The 20,173-nt window shown below is 44.8% G+C and overlaps 1 protein-coding gene across 4 annotated transcripts in view; it reads left to right on the forward strand.

Moving 5' to 3' along the window:
* The window catches only part of Tnik (TRAF2 and NCK interacting kinase), a 416,591-nt gene that overhangs the window by 289,797 nt on the left and 106,621 nt on the right, over positions 1-20,173 (forward strand). For all 4 annotated transcript variants that reach the window (XM_031376481.1, XM_031376482.1, XM_031376484.1 and 1 more), the window contains exons 6-9: positions 1,103-1,193; positions 3,561-3,691; positions 16,108-16,162; positions 18,007-18,085. In XM_031376481.1, the coding sequence (XP_031232341.1) occupies positions 1,103-1,193; positions 3,561-3,691; positions 16,108-16,162; positions 18,007-18,085 (356 nt within the window). The remainder of the gene's footprint in view (positions 1-1,102; positions 1,194-3,560; positions 3,692-16,107; positions 16,163-18,006; positions 18,086-20,173) is intronic.

The following is a 20,173-nucleotide window of genomic DNA, read 5'->3' on the forward strand; positions in this document are numbered from 1 at the left end:
AAGAAGAAGAAGAAGAAGAAGAAGAAGAAGAAGAAGAAGAAGAAGAAGAAGAAGAAGAAGAAAAGGTGTCACCAAAGTCGTGCTTCATAGTATCCACTCACTCTCAGGCTGTTTCTTCAACAAGAAAAATTACATTATGTGTTTGTGTGTGCATGCTTGTGAACATGCATGTCTATGTGTGTCTGTATGCTTTATCTTTTATATAATTGTTGTGTTACTTATAGAGAACAATTAGAAGAACAGAAAATCATAAATAATAAAATCACAACACTCAGGTGTCTGATATCATAACTTTGTAAATACTAGTCCATGTATTTTGCTTCAAAACTAATTTTTAGATTATTTTGTTATAATTTATCTGAAAAAAATGTGATTTTCTTATAATAAATCTGACCCTCATAGAACTCACACTACCACAACAAACATCTAAATCAGAGTAATTCCTGAAGAGATAGACAGTCAGGCGTGGATGTCACTGAGTGCTTAATATCACAGACTCTGCACAAAGTCTCAAAATGATCAATTCCTGAAGTAACAAGATAAGAATCAACCAAGAAAGCAACAGTTGTTCCTGTTTCATGTATTTGTGTACACACGTGTCTGAGTGCACACATTTGCGTCTGCATGTACATGTGTCTGTGTGCATGAGCTTTTGTGCACACATGTCTGTGTGTACATGTGTCTGTGTGCACTTGTCTCTGTCCACATGCTTGCGTCTGTGTGTATACTATAAGACTCACTCCCAGACCTCACTCCCAGAGGACTGTGCCCACTGAAATTCAAGCAGGTAGAAACGCAGCCATAGTACTGTGCATGCAGTTTGCTTCAGTGTAGGCTTCTAATCACATAGGGCCATCAGTATCCCATCCTATCTGACAGATCTACCAATGTGTTTTGTTCACCATAACATAATGTCATGTGTGTCTGTCAGTTGCTGAGAGTGTCCGGTAGCTCAGCTCAGCCACATGGCTATATGAAAATGAAATCAGCTCTTATAAGTATCTCTGGGTGAGTTGAGTTTGAGGGTGAATGTTAGCACTCAAAAGTGTGTCTGCATTTTTGTTTATGTCCTATTAACTCTCTCGTCTCTCCATTCCACCAGGGCCTGAGTCATCTGCACCAGCACAAAGTGATTCATCGAGATATTAAAGGGCAGAACGTCTTGCTGACTGAAAATGCAGAAGTTAAGCTAGGTATGAACAATGTCATGAGCCACAGCACAGCTGGAGCTGACAGGTGTCAGCGGTCCTTTGTGTAAAGCTGTCACTGTGGACTTGGGGGCGGGCATTTCCCCAAAGATGAAAGAAAAATGGTTTTTGGGTTTTTTTAATCCTTTTGAAAAGTATTTTCGCAAACCATCCTGAAGAACGACGTGTGTGGTGACTAGAAGCCTACACCTAAGCACTGTGTAGAATTTTACGATGCAGTGATTAGAAGAGACAGGCCTGGGCATCATCCCATACACTTCATAGATGGTTTGTGTCACTGCCGATATGATGGGGTACTGATTGCCCTAGGGGTTGGGGTTTAGATTTGTTTCATGAAAAATATTCATATTCGAAAGTATTTTGAATAATCAAGTTCTGCTAACTTCCCATAGGCTTGAGTTTTACTTAAATTTACTTTATTATTTCCTACAGCTCCTGTATAAAGGGGATTCTCCACAGTCCATTTTGATGCACCCTGATCACCTCACTTCACCCTGCCAGCGTTAGTAGTGGAGGAATACTTTTATTTAGCAAATACATCAGAGGCTGTCCTATTTGCCTCTATTGCTGTGCCCTGACCAAAACTTAGCTCCCATTTCCAGATTACAGTCTGTCACTGGGGAAAGTCCAGGCAGCTAAAACTTGATGCAGCTAGTCCCATTCACAGCCAGGAATAGGGAGAGCGAAGGCTTATCTACTCAAGTTCTCCACTTCAAGACAGCCCAGGACCCAAATCCAGAGAAGAGCCACTCACAATGGGCTGGGTCTTCCCACAGGCCAGATCCATCCAGACAAGATCATACGGAAACTCTCTTCCAGGCTGAGTGACACTTATTCTAGGGCCATGTCACAGAAAATCCAGGAATGCTTTCATTTTATTATCTAGAAGGGTTTTTCGGTCCATGGAATTGTTCATTTCAAGGAGATTAGAACACTTGCCCTTCACTTTTGATAAGATACATAATTTCCCACTGTATTAGTATTTGGAGTCAAATGTTCATCACATGAACCTAAATAGATGCATGTATAGAGACTGGATGATCTAAGGCTAGGGCCTTCCTGGTGCTGTTTAACAATCTCTCGTTGGGAGTATGACGTATGCCACATCTCTCAAGAAACACTTAGATCAGCTCATGTGAAGAGGCTCATTCCGTGTTGCTATATTCATCTCCGTACTGTAGATTTGAAAAACCACACACAGGGTGGTTTGATTAATAGCCACACTGCTTACCAGTAGCAAGACAGTATGTGAAAACGTTGGCAGTCTGACACAAACCCTTAGGTCTCTATTGCCATTTTGTGTTACCATTCGCGGACACGAAGGCCGTCTTTTACAGAACTCCTACTTCTCTTGGTCTCAGTGGAGTCTTGGTATATTCAAATACCATGATTTGTGATTTCCACACTGGTGTATGTGTCTACTTAATCATGCAGTTTTAAAGTACATATTCGTGGTATAGAAATTGTGGAAGGGACCCAAATGCCCATCACCAGAGGAAAAGATAAAGTGTATAAATGGAAATTTAGTGGAAAATTGTTCAGCATTAAAAAGGAAGAAAACTGTAACATACATTAGTCTGGATGAACTTTGACAGCCTTATGTTACATGAAATAAGGTGTGTTCTGTGTAATTCTGCTTTTACGGGAGAGGGGACGGGGGCAGGAGGATGACTGGGTAAAGTGTGGGACATAGGTTGTTAATGATCAGTGGTACAGAACCTCACTGGCAGAAGATAAAAATGGTCTGGGGATGGATGACCGTGAGGATGATGCCATCTTAAGGGCTTTACCTAGCCCAGAAAATGTGCATAAAATGTGGTTAAAAATCTATCCTAATGAAGTTTCTCTTGCTATAATAAAAAAACCATGACCAAAAGAAATAGGTTAAGGAAAGGATTTATTACAGCTCACACCTCTCACGTAACACTCCATCACTTATCAAAGTCAGCATAGGAACTGGAGGCAGGAGCTGGAGCAGAGGCCATGGAGGAGTGCTGCGTACTGGCTTGCTCCATGCCACTTGCCTCGTTTGCTTTTCTGTCTTCCCCATGATTGCCTGTCCAGGGATGGTTTCACCCACAATGAGCTAGGTCCCTCCATAACCATCTATCAAGAAAATCTCCTACAGACTTGACTACAGGCAACATGATGAAGATGTTTATCTCAATTGAGTTTCTTCTCTATATAGTGATAGACATTTTGATAAACATAGTGATATTCTCTATACAGAATAGGCCAGATGAAATCATAACATTTATGTTATATATATGCTTTACCACGTGAGGGACACACATTCATTTTACCCTCATGTCCAACCTAAGGTTCTAATTTATTCAACTGTCTTCTCATTAGTGGATTTTGGAGTGAGTGCCCAGCTTGACCGAACAGTGGGCAGGAGGAACACGTTCATTGGTACTCCCTACTGGATGGCACCAGAAGTCATTGCTTGTGATGAGAACCCGGATGCCACGTATGACTTCAAGGTATGAGTTGGTTGTGTTGTGAAGCCATGTCCGGTCCCTTGTTCTCAAGTTTTCAGGGGATGATCCTTACAAGCATTTGTGATGTGACTTACATGACACAAAAGGAGACCTGAAAAATAGTATCTAGATTTAAGATTGTTAGATACTCAAGTAATAACTGTTTTGATGAATTTACCCATCATATTTAGTCTTCTACTTACAAAATGATATTAAAATTATTTTCTATGCTTTTGAATTTATTCTTCTTACTTTTTAAAAAAGATTTATTTATTATTATAAATAAATTCCTTGTAGCTGTCTTCAGATGCACCAGAAGAGGGTGTCAGAACTCATTACAGGTGGTTGTGAGCCACCATGTGCTTGCTGGAATTTGAACTCAGGACCTTCGGAAGAGCAGTCAGTGCTCTTATCTGCTGAGCCATCTCACCAGCCCCTTCTTCTTACTCTTAAGAAATAGAGCAAGTTCGTGTTGTTGGTTATAGTTTAGTTTTAAGTTTATATTCTCATTTTTATCTCTTTTCATCTATTAAATCTTTTGATTCATCTTTAATGATGCATAAAAATATTCCAACTGCACACAACACACATTTGTAGCAGATGTGCAACTTGGCCATCATGTGGGTCCCCTAAGAATTGGAGCAGGGGCTGTCTCTGACACTGTTGCCTGCCATTGAATCCCCTTCCCCTAACTGGACTACCTGGTTGGGCCTCAGTGGGAGAGGATGCGCTTAGTCCTGTTGGGACTAGATGTCCCAGGGTAGAGTCGTAACCAAGGAAGGGCTTCCCCTTCTTCTCGGAGAAGGGGAGGAGGTAATGAGGGAAGGGGTTTTAAGAGCAGGACTTGGAGGAGAGAAAGGGGTAGGGAGCTGCGATTGGGATATAAAGTGAATAAAAAATAAATTATCGAAAGAAAAAATATTCCAACTAAAGGAGTTTCAGGTAGTACTTTTATACATGTACAATATACACATTGGGATAATTATAGTCATCTGTTTAAGCACCATCTTTTAAGGTGAAAGTTTCAGAGGGCCTGAAGAGAGAGCTCAGTTGGTAAAGGGCCTGCTGCTTCTAAAGCAGGAGGCCTCCAGACGGCACACTGAAGGCAGCCATGGTGATGCAGGCTTGTAGCCCCAGCCCTGAGGAGGATCCCGGACCCTTCACCAGCCAGCCTGGCAAGTTCCAACCATGACTAACCCTGTCTCAAAATTCAAGGCTCCTGAGAAATAATAGCCAAGACTGACGCCTGTCCTCCCCATGCAGGTGCAGACAGACATACCACCTGCACACCCATGCTCAGTCACAAAAGTTTGGGAATCATGCCTTCTGGCTTCCTCAGATGGGCTTCCCACTCTTGTAATTACCTGTGTCCACTGTGCATGAGCACCGGGGGAACTCCTTGCTTCTATCAAACCAGAACACAGCACATGCTGATCAACCTATGTATTCCGCTCCCAAGCTCATAACCTCAAGGCTTCCTGTGTTAAACCAAAATATGACTATTGGGGGCATCTTTTTGCAGTTAAATGGCGGCAGGCTCCTCGTTTCTATGGGGCCCACTGTAGCTACTTCGAAGTCTCTTCTGTCAGAGGGATCAAGTGCAATGTAGGCCTGTGCCTTGGCTTTCCTCTAGTGTGACTTGGCATCTCACAGAGTTTTGATGGATCCCCTTGTCACATTCAGTATGCTTCGCCCGGCGGCCCTCCTTCATTCATCCCAACACTGTAACATGAGTCACAGTTACAAAGCCCCTCAAGAGCTGCAGTGTGACATGGCTTCTGCATAAATCCCTGTTAGGAGAAAGTGAAACTGTGGACAGTGAGAGCTAGAGCAACTGCAGAGCTTTCAGGCTAGGCACTAGGCAGAGAGACACCCTGTGGGCAAAATGCGATACTACCTGGATCGTAGTTGCTTTGTTCCTTCAAGGACTTTCCCACAAAATCCTGCAAAGGGGGAAACTAAGGCCAGGTCTTCAACATGGGTCTCCCAACTCTGCTCAGATCTCCATAGTCAATTGTCCTACCCTGCAAAGGGGGGTCTAGTGTGGATCTGTGTGTCCTGTATTATACCGACTGGTTATCATTTGATTTGTCTGATATGCCTTTTAAAATGACTATGTTAAAAAAATTAAGGTAAGCCAGCATCGAGAGGGCCTCTCTACGAAAAGAATCTGTGGGGTTCTTCATTACTGCAGCCTGGTCTTGTGTGGTGTTTGCCTGGCTTCTGTATAAATCTCATATTTCTCATCGGAACGGTACATTTGAGGAATTCCTCTTTTAAAGTTCACTTACTTCTCCCCATTTGGCTGTTGTTGAAATCAGGTGAGAGCCATGCAAATGCTGAAGGCTTTGAGAGCCAGTGTCTTGGGGCACTGATGAAATCATCCACCTCTTAAGCGAAACGCAAGCTCGAGAACATAATAACCACCCTTCTTCCCTCAAAGTTAGTCCCTCTAATGACCTGATGGCAATCTGTCTGAGAGCAGCTGCCTCGTTAAAAATTAATCCCCTGCCAAAATAAATGTCATTTATTTAAACTGCTAATGATCAGCACATTTGAATAATTCCATTTGCAAATCTGAGAGAGGATGCACTACAAAATATATATCCCAGACGAGACACGCATATTTTAATTGGTTGTAAGCAACTCTTCAAACTGCGGCCGTATTTAACACGTGTTAACTAGTTTACATCTGTGCCATAGATCATTTGAACCACTTCAGAATACAGCGGGAGGGAGCTGGAGGGATGGTTCAGAGGTTAAGAGCACTTGTTGCTCTTGGAAGACCTAAGGGTTCAAATACCAGAACCCACGTGGTGGATCTCAACCATCTTTAACTCCGATTTTCAAAGGACCCAGTGTCCTCTTCTGACCTCCAAGGGCGCCAGGCACACACATGGTGCACAGAAACAACACGCAGAAAATACCCATACACATAAATAAATAAATCTAAATTTTAAAATAAGACAAATTATGCAAGGAAGAGCCAGAGTGTCTAGATTTTCACCCCTGACTTAATCTTTTCAAGTGTCGTGGCAGGCTGTATTTCTGTGCAGTGTGTTTGTTTGAAACACAGTCAAGATCTCTGTGGCTGTCTTGTTTGTAAGAGTGCCTAGAACAGCTTTTCCCTTTGGCCAGTCCAAAATTTGGAATTGAGTTCAAATCTTGGATTTCTTTACTTAGACTACGGCTGAGAAATTCTGTTTAGAGATGGTATGATACCAATAGGTAAGAATAATTTTTTTTAAAAGGAATTTTTAAAAGGATCTTCACAGAGAAAACAGGTTCAACGATGCTAGTCAGTTAGACTGTCGTGCGAACTTCTTTATAAAGGTAGCTATGCACATGAGTTATTCACAAGGAAGGAAACTCTGTGCCTAGGCTCAGACCTTTGCCGTTCACCTGTCAAGGGAAAAGCAGCCTGTCTGAAGAGTTGATGCAAAGGATGGAGCAGAAAGGAATACTGGGGAGCCCCAGAGGTTTTATCTTGAAGTCATGATTTTACTCAGAGCCAGAGAAGATGGAGATCTTAAGAACTTCTCCATCACTGTATCTTACCTTGTGCCCAGGAATGTGGTCTGTCACCAGACCACAGGGACTACTTTGAAAGTTGACTTTGAAAATATCTATCTAATCAGTCACTCAGTGTGTGTGTGTACTTAGTGAACTCATACTGTGTGTGTCTCTGTGTGCTTCTGTGTGTGTTTGTGCATGTGTGTGTGTGTGTGTGTGTGTGTGTGTGTGTGTGTGTGCAGGAGTGCATGCAAGTGTGTGTTTGTGTGCATGTAGTTAGCTGAGCTCTCTGTGTATAAAGCATTTCCTGGTGGAGCATTCACCAGAAACCTATAGAGCTCCGGCTTTGGTCCATGTGAGAGGATAGTCCATTTGAACCAACAGGAATCTCAGCCTGAGCAATGACTGCAACATGTTGAACTCTCACATAGATTAAATGTATGTTTCCAGTATTTCCAGGTGGTGTCGATTGAATAATCGATACTTTGAACAGCACTGGATTCTGTAAGCTTCACCATAAAAGTGCTGACTTTAAAATGAAGGAGAATGCCAAAGACCATAGTTTGGTTTTGTTATGTGACTTATCATTTATTATTATTGAGTGATTATTATTTGATTTAATTTTGACGTGATTTTAAAGACTAGTAGAAGTCCCTATTTTCCCGAATTCCCTTTTTAAAGACTTCTTTCTAATTGTGTATGCCCATGTGCGTGAGTGTGCAAGTGTATGTGTGTATGTGTGTGTGAGTGTGTGAGTACGTGCTTGTGTGAGTGTGTGAATACATGCGTGTGTGAGTGTGTGTGTGCGTGCATGAGTGTGTGAGTGTGTGTGTGCATGTGTGTGAGTGTGTGAGTACGTGCTTGTGTGAGTGTGTGAATACATGTGCGTGTGAGTGTGTGTGTGCGTGCATGAGTGTGTGAGTGTGTACATGAGTGTGTGTGAGTGTGTGCGTGCGTGCATGAGTGTGTGAGTGTGAGTGTGTATACATGAGTGTGTGTGAGTGTGTGTGTGCATGCGTGTGTGTACATGATCGCAGATGCTTTTGGAGGCCACAGGAGGGTGTCAGCGTTGTGAGCCATGCACTATGGGTGCTCAGAACTGAACTTAGGTCTTCTATTGGAATAGTGCCTACTCAGAATGACTGAGCCATCTGTCCAGTTCAGAAGTTTCTTTTAAAAGTCAAAGTAACTGAAAACCTAAGGCCATCTATGGAAAGGAGTTTGAAGAGATGGAGTTTTCGTTGTAGTCCGGTTTTGTGTGGAATCTGCTGGGTGCGGGGGAAATCTCCCTGGATGCTTAGGAGGAGAGCCTGATTGCATTTGCCTAGTGTGCTGGCTTCCCCTGGGGGCCCTTCCTTTCTCGTTTTCAGAAAGTCTGTCAAAACACTTCAAGCAAAAGGAAAGGTTTCATTTCCCTGATAAGTATGCAGGGCAATAATGAAAGCTTTCCCATTTAATAATAAGCATTCAAAGATTTGAAATTAATAAAAACTGTTCACAATTCCTGGGCTGTTTAAAGTGGTATTTTTAAAACTTACTGTGAATTGTATTTCCGTAGGATGGAATCTGACAGGTATTTTATAGTCCTAAGTAATTGCCTCAACAGATACCTACTAAAGGAAGGTTTTCTGTGGCCAAGCCCACATCCATCAGAATTGGCTGCATAAAAACTGAATTCTCTATCCAGTGGAATACTGGGCACCACTTGAGTAGTGAGGTGCTAGAGTAGCATGTATGTTTGGTACCCAAATGAACGTACCAAAGCATCTTCCTCTTAACATAGTCTTACTCCCACTCCCCTGATGTAGCAACACACATGTATACATACATACACACATACATACATATGTACATGCATACACACATACATACACACATACGTACATACATACATACACATATACATACAGACATACATATGTACATACATACATATGTACATACATACACGCATACATACACATGTACATACATACATACACACATACATACATATGTAGGTACATGCATACATACATGCACATATACATACACACATACATACATATGTAGGTACGTACATACATGCATGCACGTACATGCACACACTTGCACATGCACGTACACAGTGGAGTAGTGGTCAATCTGCAAACAGCCTGGAATGCATAAGAGTGCTTGGCCTTTGAGCACTTGAATGATGAATTTTTAGGTCTTTTTTTTTTCTGTCCTGTTTAATGTTTTTGCATCAAAAGAATTTACTCATACAATTAAGCTAGTGAGGTAATAGAAGTAAGTCCAAAAACTGCCTCGTCCCCACACTCCATGCCTAGTGGTTCCTGCCTATGAGCCTGGCCTCTGCCAACATGCTGTGTCGCTTACCTCTAGTGTGTCAAGAGACGTGCCTCACAGAAGTGGCAGCTTCTCTACACGTGTAGGTGTTTCCCCTGCTCAGCTCCTGCAGTATCCAGGACACAGACTTTATTCAGGCAGGGTGCACATGTCCCTTTGAACAAGAGGGTCACCTGGGAACCAAGTGAGCAGCTGTCTAATGGGAGAATCACTAGAAGGTAGGTGTCATAGAAAACACATGGTAGAGGTTGCCACGCAGGGTGGAAACTCCATTTGTGGACATGTCCTGCTTCCTGTGTACGGAGCTCCATACATAGGTCCTCCTGGATTTGTAGACACCAGGTAGTGCCACCAGGTGGGATTATCTCGGCTGTCTCAGCTGCTCTACTTCCTTCAGATCCTGTGGAGGATGAGTCTCCCCACAGCTTCCTGTAGCAGATGTCAGGTGTAAGTAGCTGGAATGGGAGGTGTCTCTTTCCTTTGTTTTCTCTGTGTGATGGAGTTATCAATGGCTGCGCCTGCCAGGACCTCCTCACTGACTGACCATCTAGCATTTAAGTATCTGAAAAGAGAATGAGGATGATTGATACTTTGAAGTCAGACAGGACAGCCATAAAACAGAACATGCCTCTACTTTTGTGGTGCCTCCAGGGAGCTATTTAACTTCTCTGGACTTCTACAAAATGTGAATAATCAATTATCTATCACAATGTTGCAACACCATAAAGTGAGTTAATATTTATAAAGCTATCACACCGTGTCTGACATGTGCTAAGAGATGGAATAGGACACCTTTGTGTTCACACACCTCAGGAAAGTCTGATTTTTCTGGCAATTTCTTTTTTGACCTAAGGAAACAATCAGTTTCCTATAACCCAGCTCTCTGTGGATGTTGTCCATCTCGTATTGCCTCTTGTTAAACTTGAACCTCCTTCTCTGAAGCTCCTACCACTAGTCTAAGTAGATTTCTGTAAGGACCACATGTGTATATGATTTTTTTATTGAAATATTTCAAAAAGAACACATGCATGGAAGACTATTTTCATGGCTGGGAAGCACGGTAGAACCTTCCATGCTGTGTGCACTTATCAAGTTATTGTCTCTCTCTCTAGACCACCAAGCTACCCTGGCTTTGGAACACTTGGGCCATCCCATTTCTGTTTACCCATCTGACATCTGACCACACTCTGCTAGTAGGGGCCCACAGTGAGAGACTGCAGAAAGACAGGCAATGTCCTATCTGCTTCCTCTCAGCTCCCTGATTCTGCTAAGCCTGCCTTACACCTCTGAACTACGAGGCTCACGGACTTCCTACCCAGCCCACGTAACGCTGACTGAGCTGCCAGTTAATAATAACTGACCCCAAGAGTTCTTCTGTGCCTTATTTGTTAAATGTCTGCTATGTGCACGGTGTCATGTTAGGCACTTAGAGCATATCAACTTATTGAATTCTTATATCAACCCTGCACGCTGTCTGTTTTCTCTTCACAATATGGCTGAGGAAATGGTATGCCAGCTCTTACTGGCTTGGTCTTGTCACTGTGTTTCCAGCTGTGTCAGAGACACTCAGAGTCCATGGCTGCAGTGGTGTACACCAGGCTCCTGGCTAGTTCCTCATCCAGAGTGGTGGTTTTAGCCTAGTGATGCTCCTCTCCCACTCTGATGGGCATCCCAGTTCAGAAAGAATTCCTTTTGTTTTGTGCAATTTACTATGTGCCAAATGTCCCCAGGGCCCAGCCGGAAGCTGCACCTTGTGCCTGCCTTTTGAGAAACACTAGAATTTGTCTCTGTTCTGTTTGTAATGTGCACAGGGATGGGCTGTTAATCATGCTGCAGGCCAGGCAGCCCAGCACTGCTGAAATAATGAGTTGCCCAGCTCCAGCCAGGATGAGTCACACTATGGCCAGGAGGAAACTTAAGGCCTGCCTTACCCTCCTCCTCCCTGCTCCTCTCCTACCATGGCCTTGCCAGTGGTCATGGGAACACAGTCTCCTTCCAGTTCTGAAGTGTCTTTGGGAGTCAGAAATGTATCTAAAGGTTAAACGGGGCCTGTCAGGGTTGTTTACAGCTTCCAACACAGGCAGTTAAGCAGAGCTTACAAGCAGCCTTGGCTTTATATCACCAAGAATTTAAGAACATAAATATTTCCTCTTGGAAAATAGTATAACTCTAGTCCAAGATGATCCTGATAATGATGTGAAACAAAGACTTCAGAAAGCAATAGTCACGTGACTGGCCTGTTCTGGTGACTAGGCAAGGGCGCACAGGTTATTTGGATGGAACGATGGGGCCTTTGGTTTTAACTGGTGTGTTTTTTTGTTTTGCTTTATTTTTTTTTAAGAAGGCTAACCAAGAGAGGCGTCGCTTCTTTACTAACCATTCCTGCTCCCTGTGGTAAAGTTCCAGGAATTCTCTATTACCAAATCCTACCTTTGTGTGTTTTTCTTTTACTACTGCTGTGAATATACACACACACACATGCATATATACACACACACACATGCACACACCACACACACAATATATATATGTATGTATACATGCACACAAACATACTCACACACACATGCATGTATACACATACATATACATGTGTATAAACACACACACAAGCATACACATACATATATACACATACACACTTACTTATGATCATTTTCAAATACCTTTGGCTGGAAGCACCCTTACCCCATCACTGGAAGTGATGCAGTCCAGAGCCGATGTGAGGAAGATGGGTACCTTCAGAAACCCTGCCTCCCACCTCTCTTCCCCAGCATCGTTCACCAGTAGTTGGCATGTTGCCCCCGGTTTGCAAGATGGGTGTTGTAACTCCAGACCCCATGTTTTTATTCAAGGCATTAAGAAGTTGAAAAGAGTTTGTAAGACAGCAGCTGTGTTAGCTCCTATTTTGGGAAAAGCACAAAGCTCCCAGGGCTGTTTGTGTATGTCTCATTGGCTGTAGATCTGGTCACAAATCTAACTCACTGCAAGAGTGCCAGGAGAAGCAGCTATGGGGTAACTCTGAAGTGGTGGAAGCTGTGAGAGTGGTGGTTAAAGGTGCCTTCAGGTTAACCGACAAGTGGTATCTGCCACAACTGCATGGAGGGAAACCATGACAACCAAACTAGCAGGCCAAGGAACCCTCACCCAGCAGTGAGAGCAGAGAGAATCCATATGCTCGAGCCCTGCTGTGCGCCAGATTTTGTGCTAGGCAGTGTTCCTGAAAACATGCATGCCACCGGCACCTCCTGTGCCATTGAAAAAGCTAAGCTGGGCAGCATTCTGCAAGTCACTAAATTAGAAACCTGGAACTGAATCTGGCTCTCTCTGCTTTGAAAGCCTGTTCTCTCTACCAACCGACATCTCCTCTAGGAAGCTCAGGCTGGCTTTGTAGCAGTGCAGTGGGAAGCTCGGGACATCCCAGCACCTTTGTTTTCCCAATCCCTCAGTCGCCTGTGGACAACGGAAGAGTCAGGAACAGTTATTTATGGATTGCCAACCTGAAGATGAGCACTTAATACCTAGCACTGTAAGAATAATTAAAGGAGAAACGGCAAAGGCGGCGGGGACCCCAGCTCCATTTAATACATGGAGCTGAGCTCCTCTGTGACCTGGGGCTTGGAGATCTGTGAAGACAGCAGACCCTTTGAACCATTGGCTTTTTGTTCTCATGTGCCTTCTCCTTGTTTGTTTATTTATCGTGTCTATAGTAAGGGCCTACTATGTGCCAGCACTGTTCAGTCAACAAAACGAAGATCTATGACACAGGCCTTATCTAGTCCCCTCTGTAGTCTTCTCTCTGTCTCTCTGTCTCTGCCTCTCTCTCTCTCTCTCTCTCTCTCTCTCTCTCTCTCTCTCTCTCTCTCTCTCTCTCTCTCTCTCTCTCTCTCTCTCTCTCTCTCTGATTTGTATAGGTTGAGGTAAAGGATGTAATGACAACACAGAATGCTGTCAACAGAACATGGTGAGGGGAGTCACTTGTGTGAGGAGCATGAGGAAAAGTGAGTGGTTAACACAATAGAAGGAATCCACTGGGATCCAGACTTCTTCAGGGGAGGAGTCAGGAGGGGCCAACTTGCAATCCCTGGGGACCTGCCCCCTTTGCCACCTCTCCCTCCATGTATGGAAGTTTATACAGAAGCTCGGAGACAGAAGTGAAGGTAGCTGCACTGAGCAGTTTATGTCAGTCTAAAGCTTGGCTGGAATTCTCTCAGCTTGGGGCCGTCATTTCCTTTCAAATGTGTGAACTGTCACACTAGCTCAAAGCTCACTAGGCCTGAAGGCCATTTCGGTCTACTCCTGTCCTGTTGGCTCACAGCTGAGAGCCTGACTCCTTCTTCATGCTTACAGAAACGCTCTGTCCCTGGGCTATGGTGAAACTGCCCAGAGGATCTATCGAGTCCTGAGGACAGTGGAATACTATCAAGTAGTTCAGGGACCTTTGATGATGACACTCAGTTTCCAGGCCTTTCTCCCTGTTGGATGCCTGGCCACTCCCACCCAGGAAGTGACTTGATGTTCTCATCATGTTCCCAAGCAACTACGTTTCTCTGCCAACCTGTAAAGCCGAGTATTAGCGAGTGGCGCTCATCTTCGTTGGGTTGCACTCCTGAGTCAAGAGTAACAAGTGAGCCTGGAGCTTACCAAGCAAGGCCAAGAGACACAAGGAACAGTCATGTGCTTGGAGGGACACACACCAGTGTGAATGGGTGCTATGGAACTTTGGAAGAAATCCAGAACTAAAGCAGAGAGAGGACAAGGGTTGACTCCCCGCACTGCTGTGACTTGGTATCTAGGCATAGTGCCTTACTTTCTCCATTGCTACTACTCCAAAGCGATTGCACTCGCGGGAGAGCCTGGGCACCCTAGATATCCCTTTGTACATTGTAAGGAACTCTGCTCAAATACTGAACAGTCCTGCTGTCCTTCACAGGCTACTGAGCAATTCAGTTCTAGCGAATGACTCAGCATCTATACCATGGCTCCCTTCCAATTACACCTTTTGACACACACCCTCCCCCCCCCTTTCTGTGCCCTTGACATTTGCTTGATGGGAATAGCAAGGAAGCTTCACTTTGATATCTGTAATGTGAGTGTGGTTACAGGGAGGATTCTTGAACAATGCGCATGACATTCCCAAGATGCCGGGAGTGTGGTGGCTAAGGATGGCAGAGTGCAGGTCAGTGAGCCGGGCCCACATTAGGTTTACTTCCTCATCCACTGAGAGGTGGGATCAGAGTGCAATCTTCTGAGCTCATCTCGCTGGCTTCGTTCTTGTCTTGGTGACTCTAGCCACCCTGTACTTACAATCACCTCACCTGGATTCAGTGTGGGGAAACACGCATGCTGTTAGACGTGGAGATTCCTCCCAGTCAAGTGGGAAGTACTGGGCTGGAAAACTCTGACTAGAGCCTGAAAGTCAGTCCAAACCTAAGAAGGCAGGTTAAAGAGCTATCTTCCACTGGCAGTTTGTAAACAGATCGAAGAACATGTGGCTGCCCACGATGAAATGCCCACGGGCACCCCATTGTCACCGTGCCACAGTAGAGGACATGTTGTTTATTAGACACTATTAGATGTGACTGATACCTCCTAGTCTAGATAGCCTACCAGCTCTCCCTGTTGGCATTTCTCTAGAAAAGCTTGTACCCAAGACCCAGACATTTCATAGAGATTAGCTCAAACTGGAGACACGCCAAATGCCTGCCAGCCAGTGAGCTCAAACTCCAGTGCATCACTCAGTAGAATGCTACTGAAGGCAAGAGGGCACCAAGGGTCAAGATATGGTACAAGAGAGAGAGTCTTCCGGAACACTTTGATTAGTGATAGGAACCAGATGCAAGAGGCACCCACTGTTACATTCCTTTTCTATAAAATTTGGGAGATGAAATCAATCTACGGTGACAGAGAACAGGTGGGTAATTCACCTAGACAGCAGAACGAGGGATGGGAGAGAAAGGGAAAGCTTCAGGGGAGAGTGCCGTCTGCTGGAGGAAATGTTTGCGCTATGGTAGTGGGGTCACAGGAGTGACCTAGCCCATCCAACAGTATACTTCATACCTGTGCCATTTACTATGTAACAACTATAGTTCAATAAAAGCATTGGAAAAAAACTTCATGTAAGACAGAACAATAGAAAGGGGGGAGTATTTAGAGGCTAGAAGGAGAAGAGGAGGGGAATGGAAGAGAGCCAGGAGGAAGATCCATGCTAGACAGGTGTTCTGACCGCAGCATGAAATCCACTCTTTTACAAGGAGTTAAAAAAAATGAAAAGAGCAAACTTTCACATGGTTTGACTGAGATATACTTCTCAGTAATAATGCAACTTTTAAAAAACCTTCTATTTCGTTTCATACATTTATTGGAAACATACCATATGCCAGACAGGCACCAGAAAAATGTGTGTGAGGAGAAGTGAGCGTGACTCCTCTGGCTTTGCAGCTGGATAGAGAAATAGGTTTGTAGAGACCTATTGGATTGACTTCCCCACAGGCTGTTCTGAAGTAATTACCAGGTTTAACCAAATTGTCCTCTGCTGATTGAATTTATGTGTGTATCTGTGCTTTCTTGTTTTGCAGAGTGACTTGTGGTCTTTGGGAATCACCGCCATTGAGATGGCAGAAGGTGCCCCCCGTAAGTTCCTTCCCCTGCTGCTGGTTGGTTCTGCAAGTCCTGCAGGCTCCTTGCCAGGGCTGTGGTTGGCCTACTTCTGCTACGCTGAGCCCGGCATGGGTCTGATGTGGCATATTTAGAAAGCAGAGGCAATCTAAATCAACCAGGAATCTGTTCATTGCCAAGCAGTGTGCAGATCTATATTTTGCTAGGAAAGAGGAGAGCATACACTGGGGGAGGCTTTTTGTCCTGCCCACTCACTGTGTGGCTCATTCTGGAGGCACTGCGCCTCACACAGATGCACCACAGACACTCGAGCAACCACAGACAAAGTCAGCTCCCAAGTATAAAACTCCAACGCTGAATTCCCGTGTGAGGCTTTCACAAATCCCTGAAGTTAGAGGATGCCCCTCTTCTGAAAATATAAGTGTTTGGGGCTTTAGATAGCTGTGCCCTTATTTGAGTCATGTCCCAGATGCTGGCAACCTTGAGAACCTCCCAAGTTCCCTGGGACTTTCTCTGTTAGCATCAAAGAAGACCTCTGGGAGCTGCAGTGGTGGCCTGGGAAACTTTGACTGGACCTCCCAGGGCCTTCCCTGACTGAGCCTTCCTTCCATCCATGTGAACCACAGCAAAGACAGCAAAGCATACCCTTTCCTGACAGATGCAGGTGACTTTGCAGGCTGCTATGATTCAAGCAACACCCAGACTGACTGTGCCTCCCATCACAGGGCAGTCAAGACCCTCCATCCCCGACCCAGGGTTCAGCTTACATAGCGATGGCATGCCTTTCCCAGCAACTTTTCTACCTCCCTTGACACAGGAACTGGCCCCAGCCATGTCCTTGCTTGTGTTTCCCACACTGTCACGTATGCTCAGCCACTTTTCACAGGTCCAGAACTGAAAAGGCCCTTCACCCCTCAGGACCATTGGTTCTTAGACTCAGGACCCTTCCCATACACCGTCACTGCTGTCACAAGTATTCAAGTTCCTTGAATCCATCTGCAGCATGATTGACTGGGAGTGTTTGTTGACATAGTTTCCTTTGTTCACAGTGACATTTGTGAGTCAGAAGATTTGGATGCCACAGTCTTAAAACTGAGTTATCATCCCTAGTGGTAGACAGGACTAAAAATAAACTACCTACAGAATCCCCTGGCATTGAGGGAGCATGCATTCTCAATCTTGGTACAGAAGAAAAGGGAGGTACCTGTATTCTCACTTTTAGAAAGTAAGCTATAAGATATGTTGATTGAAATAAGAATATAGAGTATGTCCATGATAAAAGATTGCATCATGTCTATAAGCTGACTTCATTCTCCCATCATCCTGAGGATTTAAAAGCAAAGCACATCTTGCACCCTGACAAGTTACCAGGGACATTTGGAAACAGAATGGTGTTCTGGCAGAGGACTGAAGATTCTAAAAATCTGCATAGTTAGCAGTGCCTGTGCGAGCCTCCAGTGGGAAAGACACTGACCTTGGATGTTCAGATGCCACTTATATTGTAGTCAAGGCTTTTGTTAAAAAAAAAAAAAAATTACCTCAGCCATGCCAATCATAGCTGTCACGTGATGGTGTTTACTTTGAATGACAGGTGGCTAGTTGTTGACCCTTTCACTGATTTCCCTTCTGAGGTAAAGGTGTCACCCTGAGGGATGTTAATATCTGTTTGAAATGTGTGTTTTATGAGATCCATCTAATTAGACATCAGCTCTTTGATTGTCTGCCAGTTGGAAGCTTTGAGATCCTGACCCCCCTTGCTCCCAAGAGCCTTATGGACATGTGCATACTTTGTGTACAGCCAGGATGGTAGTATGGGTGGCCTCTGACTGGATCTGGTGCTTGTTTTCGGTCTCTCGCAGCCCTCTGTGACATGCATCCCATGAGAGCCCTCTTCCTCATCCCACGGAACCCCGCGCCTCGCCTCAAGTCTAAGAAGTGGTGAGTTGGCCCCTCGGGACTTTTCAGATCTGAGGGCGAAGCTTTCTTGTGGTCTTTCTTTTCACTTGTCTTTCATTTTTGTGTGTATGTATGAACATGTGTCTGCAGGTGCACACGCATGTGCTCGTATGTAGATGCCTTGGGTTGGCCTCCATTATCTTTCACGGCTGCTTTCCTACCTTACTTTGACAGACAAGGTGTTTTATTCTACCTGAGCCCCATCAATCATCCTGTTTCGATAGCCATAGGATTACAGGCACATGCTAGCACATCTGGCTTTCTACATGAGTGCTAGGGCTCTGAACTCAGTCCTTGTGCTTGAATGACAAGCACTGTAGTGACCTCGCCATGCACCCAGCCTCTCTGAGATCTTCTTTTGAATTACCTGATCCCTAGGTCCTTCTGGCTAGATATTTTTTAAAAAAAAAAAAATGCATGCCACAGCTTGGTAAGTGACATTCTGTATGCCACCATGGATCTTGGACTTGCAGCTGTCCGTACAACAGCTAGTTAACCCTATCCTCAAGGCAAGGAGCTATTAGCCAAAATGGAGCCCAAGTAATGGCGCGAAAAATGATGAGATTGATGACTGCAGGTGTGGGCTTGCCTGACTTCAAGGCACATTTCTTCAGAAAAAAAGTGATGATTTAGAGTCAGCCCATTCTATTCCTCAAGACAGTGAGTGGTTCCCTGCGCGCCCACACAGACCTGCTAATGATTCATGTGATGTCTCTGGCATGGGCAATTGTGGTTCTTTGTGTTTTTGGTTTTTTTTTTTTTTGTCCCTTTCTTTTTGTGACAGGATATGCTGGCTTTCTATTTGGGGACAGCAGTATAACCTTTGTTCTTAATAAGGTTATCCTGACAAAAGGGTGACTTGTTCTAACGAGAGAACTAACATGCTACTCCCTGAGAGCGGGGTAAGATGAGAGTGTGGATGGTGAGCAACCAGGTGAGGTTAAGGAAATGGAGTCCTCAGGTTATACCAAATGTCGCCTGTCACTTTCGTGTGTATTTATATTGAGGTCTTTTTGCCTTGCTATTCTATGACAAAAAAATCTGATGTTTCCTCTCTCCCCTGCTGCAGAAGTGGCATGGCCTCCTCATTCATTCTTACATCTTCTCTAGCATTGGAGTTAGCCCCTACCAGCCCGTGAGCTCCTATGATTTTATAGGCACAAGCTCTGTGGGTAATTCAACTGAAAGGGAACAAATTGTTTGTCCCTTTTCCTATGACTTAAGGCTCAGGCCCTTGACTGGCATCCTCCTGTTTCCCACCCACAGACACCACCTACCACCTAGAGCAGGCTTAATTAGCATCAATCAGCTGGTAATGACATGGCAACCCTGGCTTAACAGAGGAAAGGGGACACAGAGGGGAAGGAAACAGAAAAGCCACAAGCAATGACAGTCTCCAAGTTGCCAGACCTCCAAGGGGAGGGTGAGTTGCTATGGGTAACCTGGAGGCAAAGCCTTCCCCCGCTCTCCTTCCTCTCAGAGGGTCCCTGTGCTAAGAGAAAGAAAGGCATGTTCTCTCCCCAGCAACAGCCTTTCATTGGGCACCGAATAGCATGTGGTGACAGAGCGCAGGAGGGCCCCTCCTCACACTTCTGAGATCTCTCTCTTCTGTCCTCCTTGGATCTGACTCCCAGAGAGAGGAGCCAGCTCAGCTCCTTCCCCTGGAAGCGACAGTGACTCTGCAAGGCTTGCTGCCTGCCAGATTTTTACTGATCATGTGCCAAGCTTCTGGGTGTGTGTGTGGGGGGGGGGGGGGGTGCTGTCTACCATGGGCCTTACTTCCTGTCCTCTCCTCTCCTGTCACCGCTCCGGGGAGGTATTTCAAGCTTTTCCACAGAGGAACAAGCTGGCCATCCACAGGCATGTGTGCCACCTCCATGGGCTACGTTGACCACTTTATCACTTCTACGACAAATATCTGACAAGATCAAGTTTAGAGAGGATGGTTTCCTTTAGCTCACAATTAAAGAAGGGATACAGCCCATCGTGGCAGAGGGCCTAAGGCAGGGGTTGTACTGTGCACACAATCAAGAGCAGAGAGAGAGAGAGAGAGAGAGAGAGAGAGAGAGA

This window comes from Mastomys coucha, unplaced genomic scaffold (assembly GCF_008632895.1).
Source record: "Mastomys coucha isolate ucsf_1 unplaced genomic scaffold, UCSF_Mcou_1 pScaffold17, whole genome shotgun sequence".
NCBI lineage: Eukaryota > Metazoa > Chordata > Mammalia > Rodentia > Muridae > Mastomys > Mastomys coucha.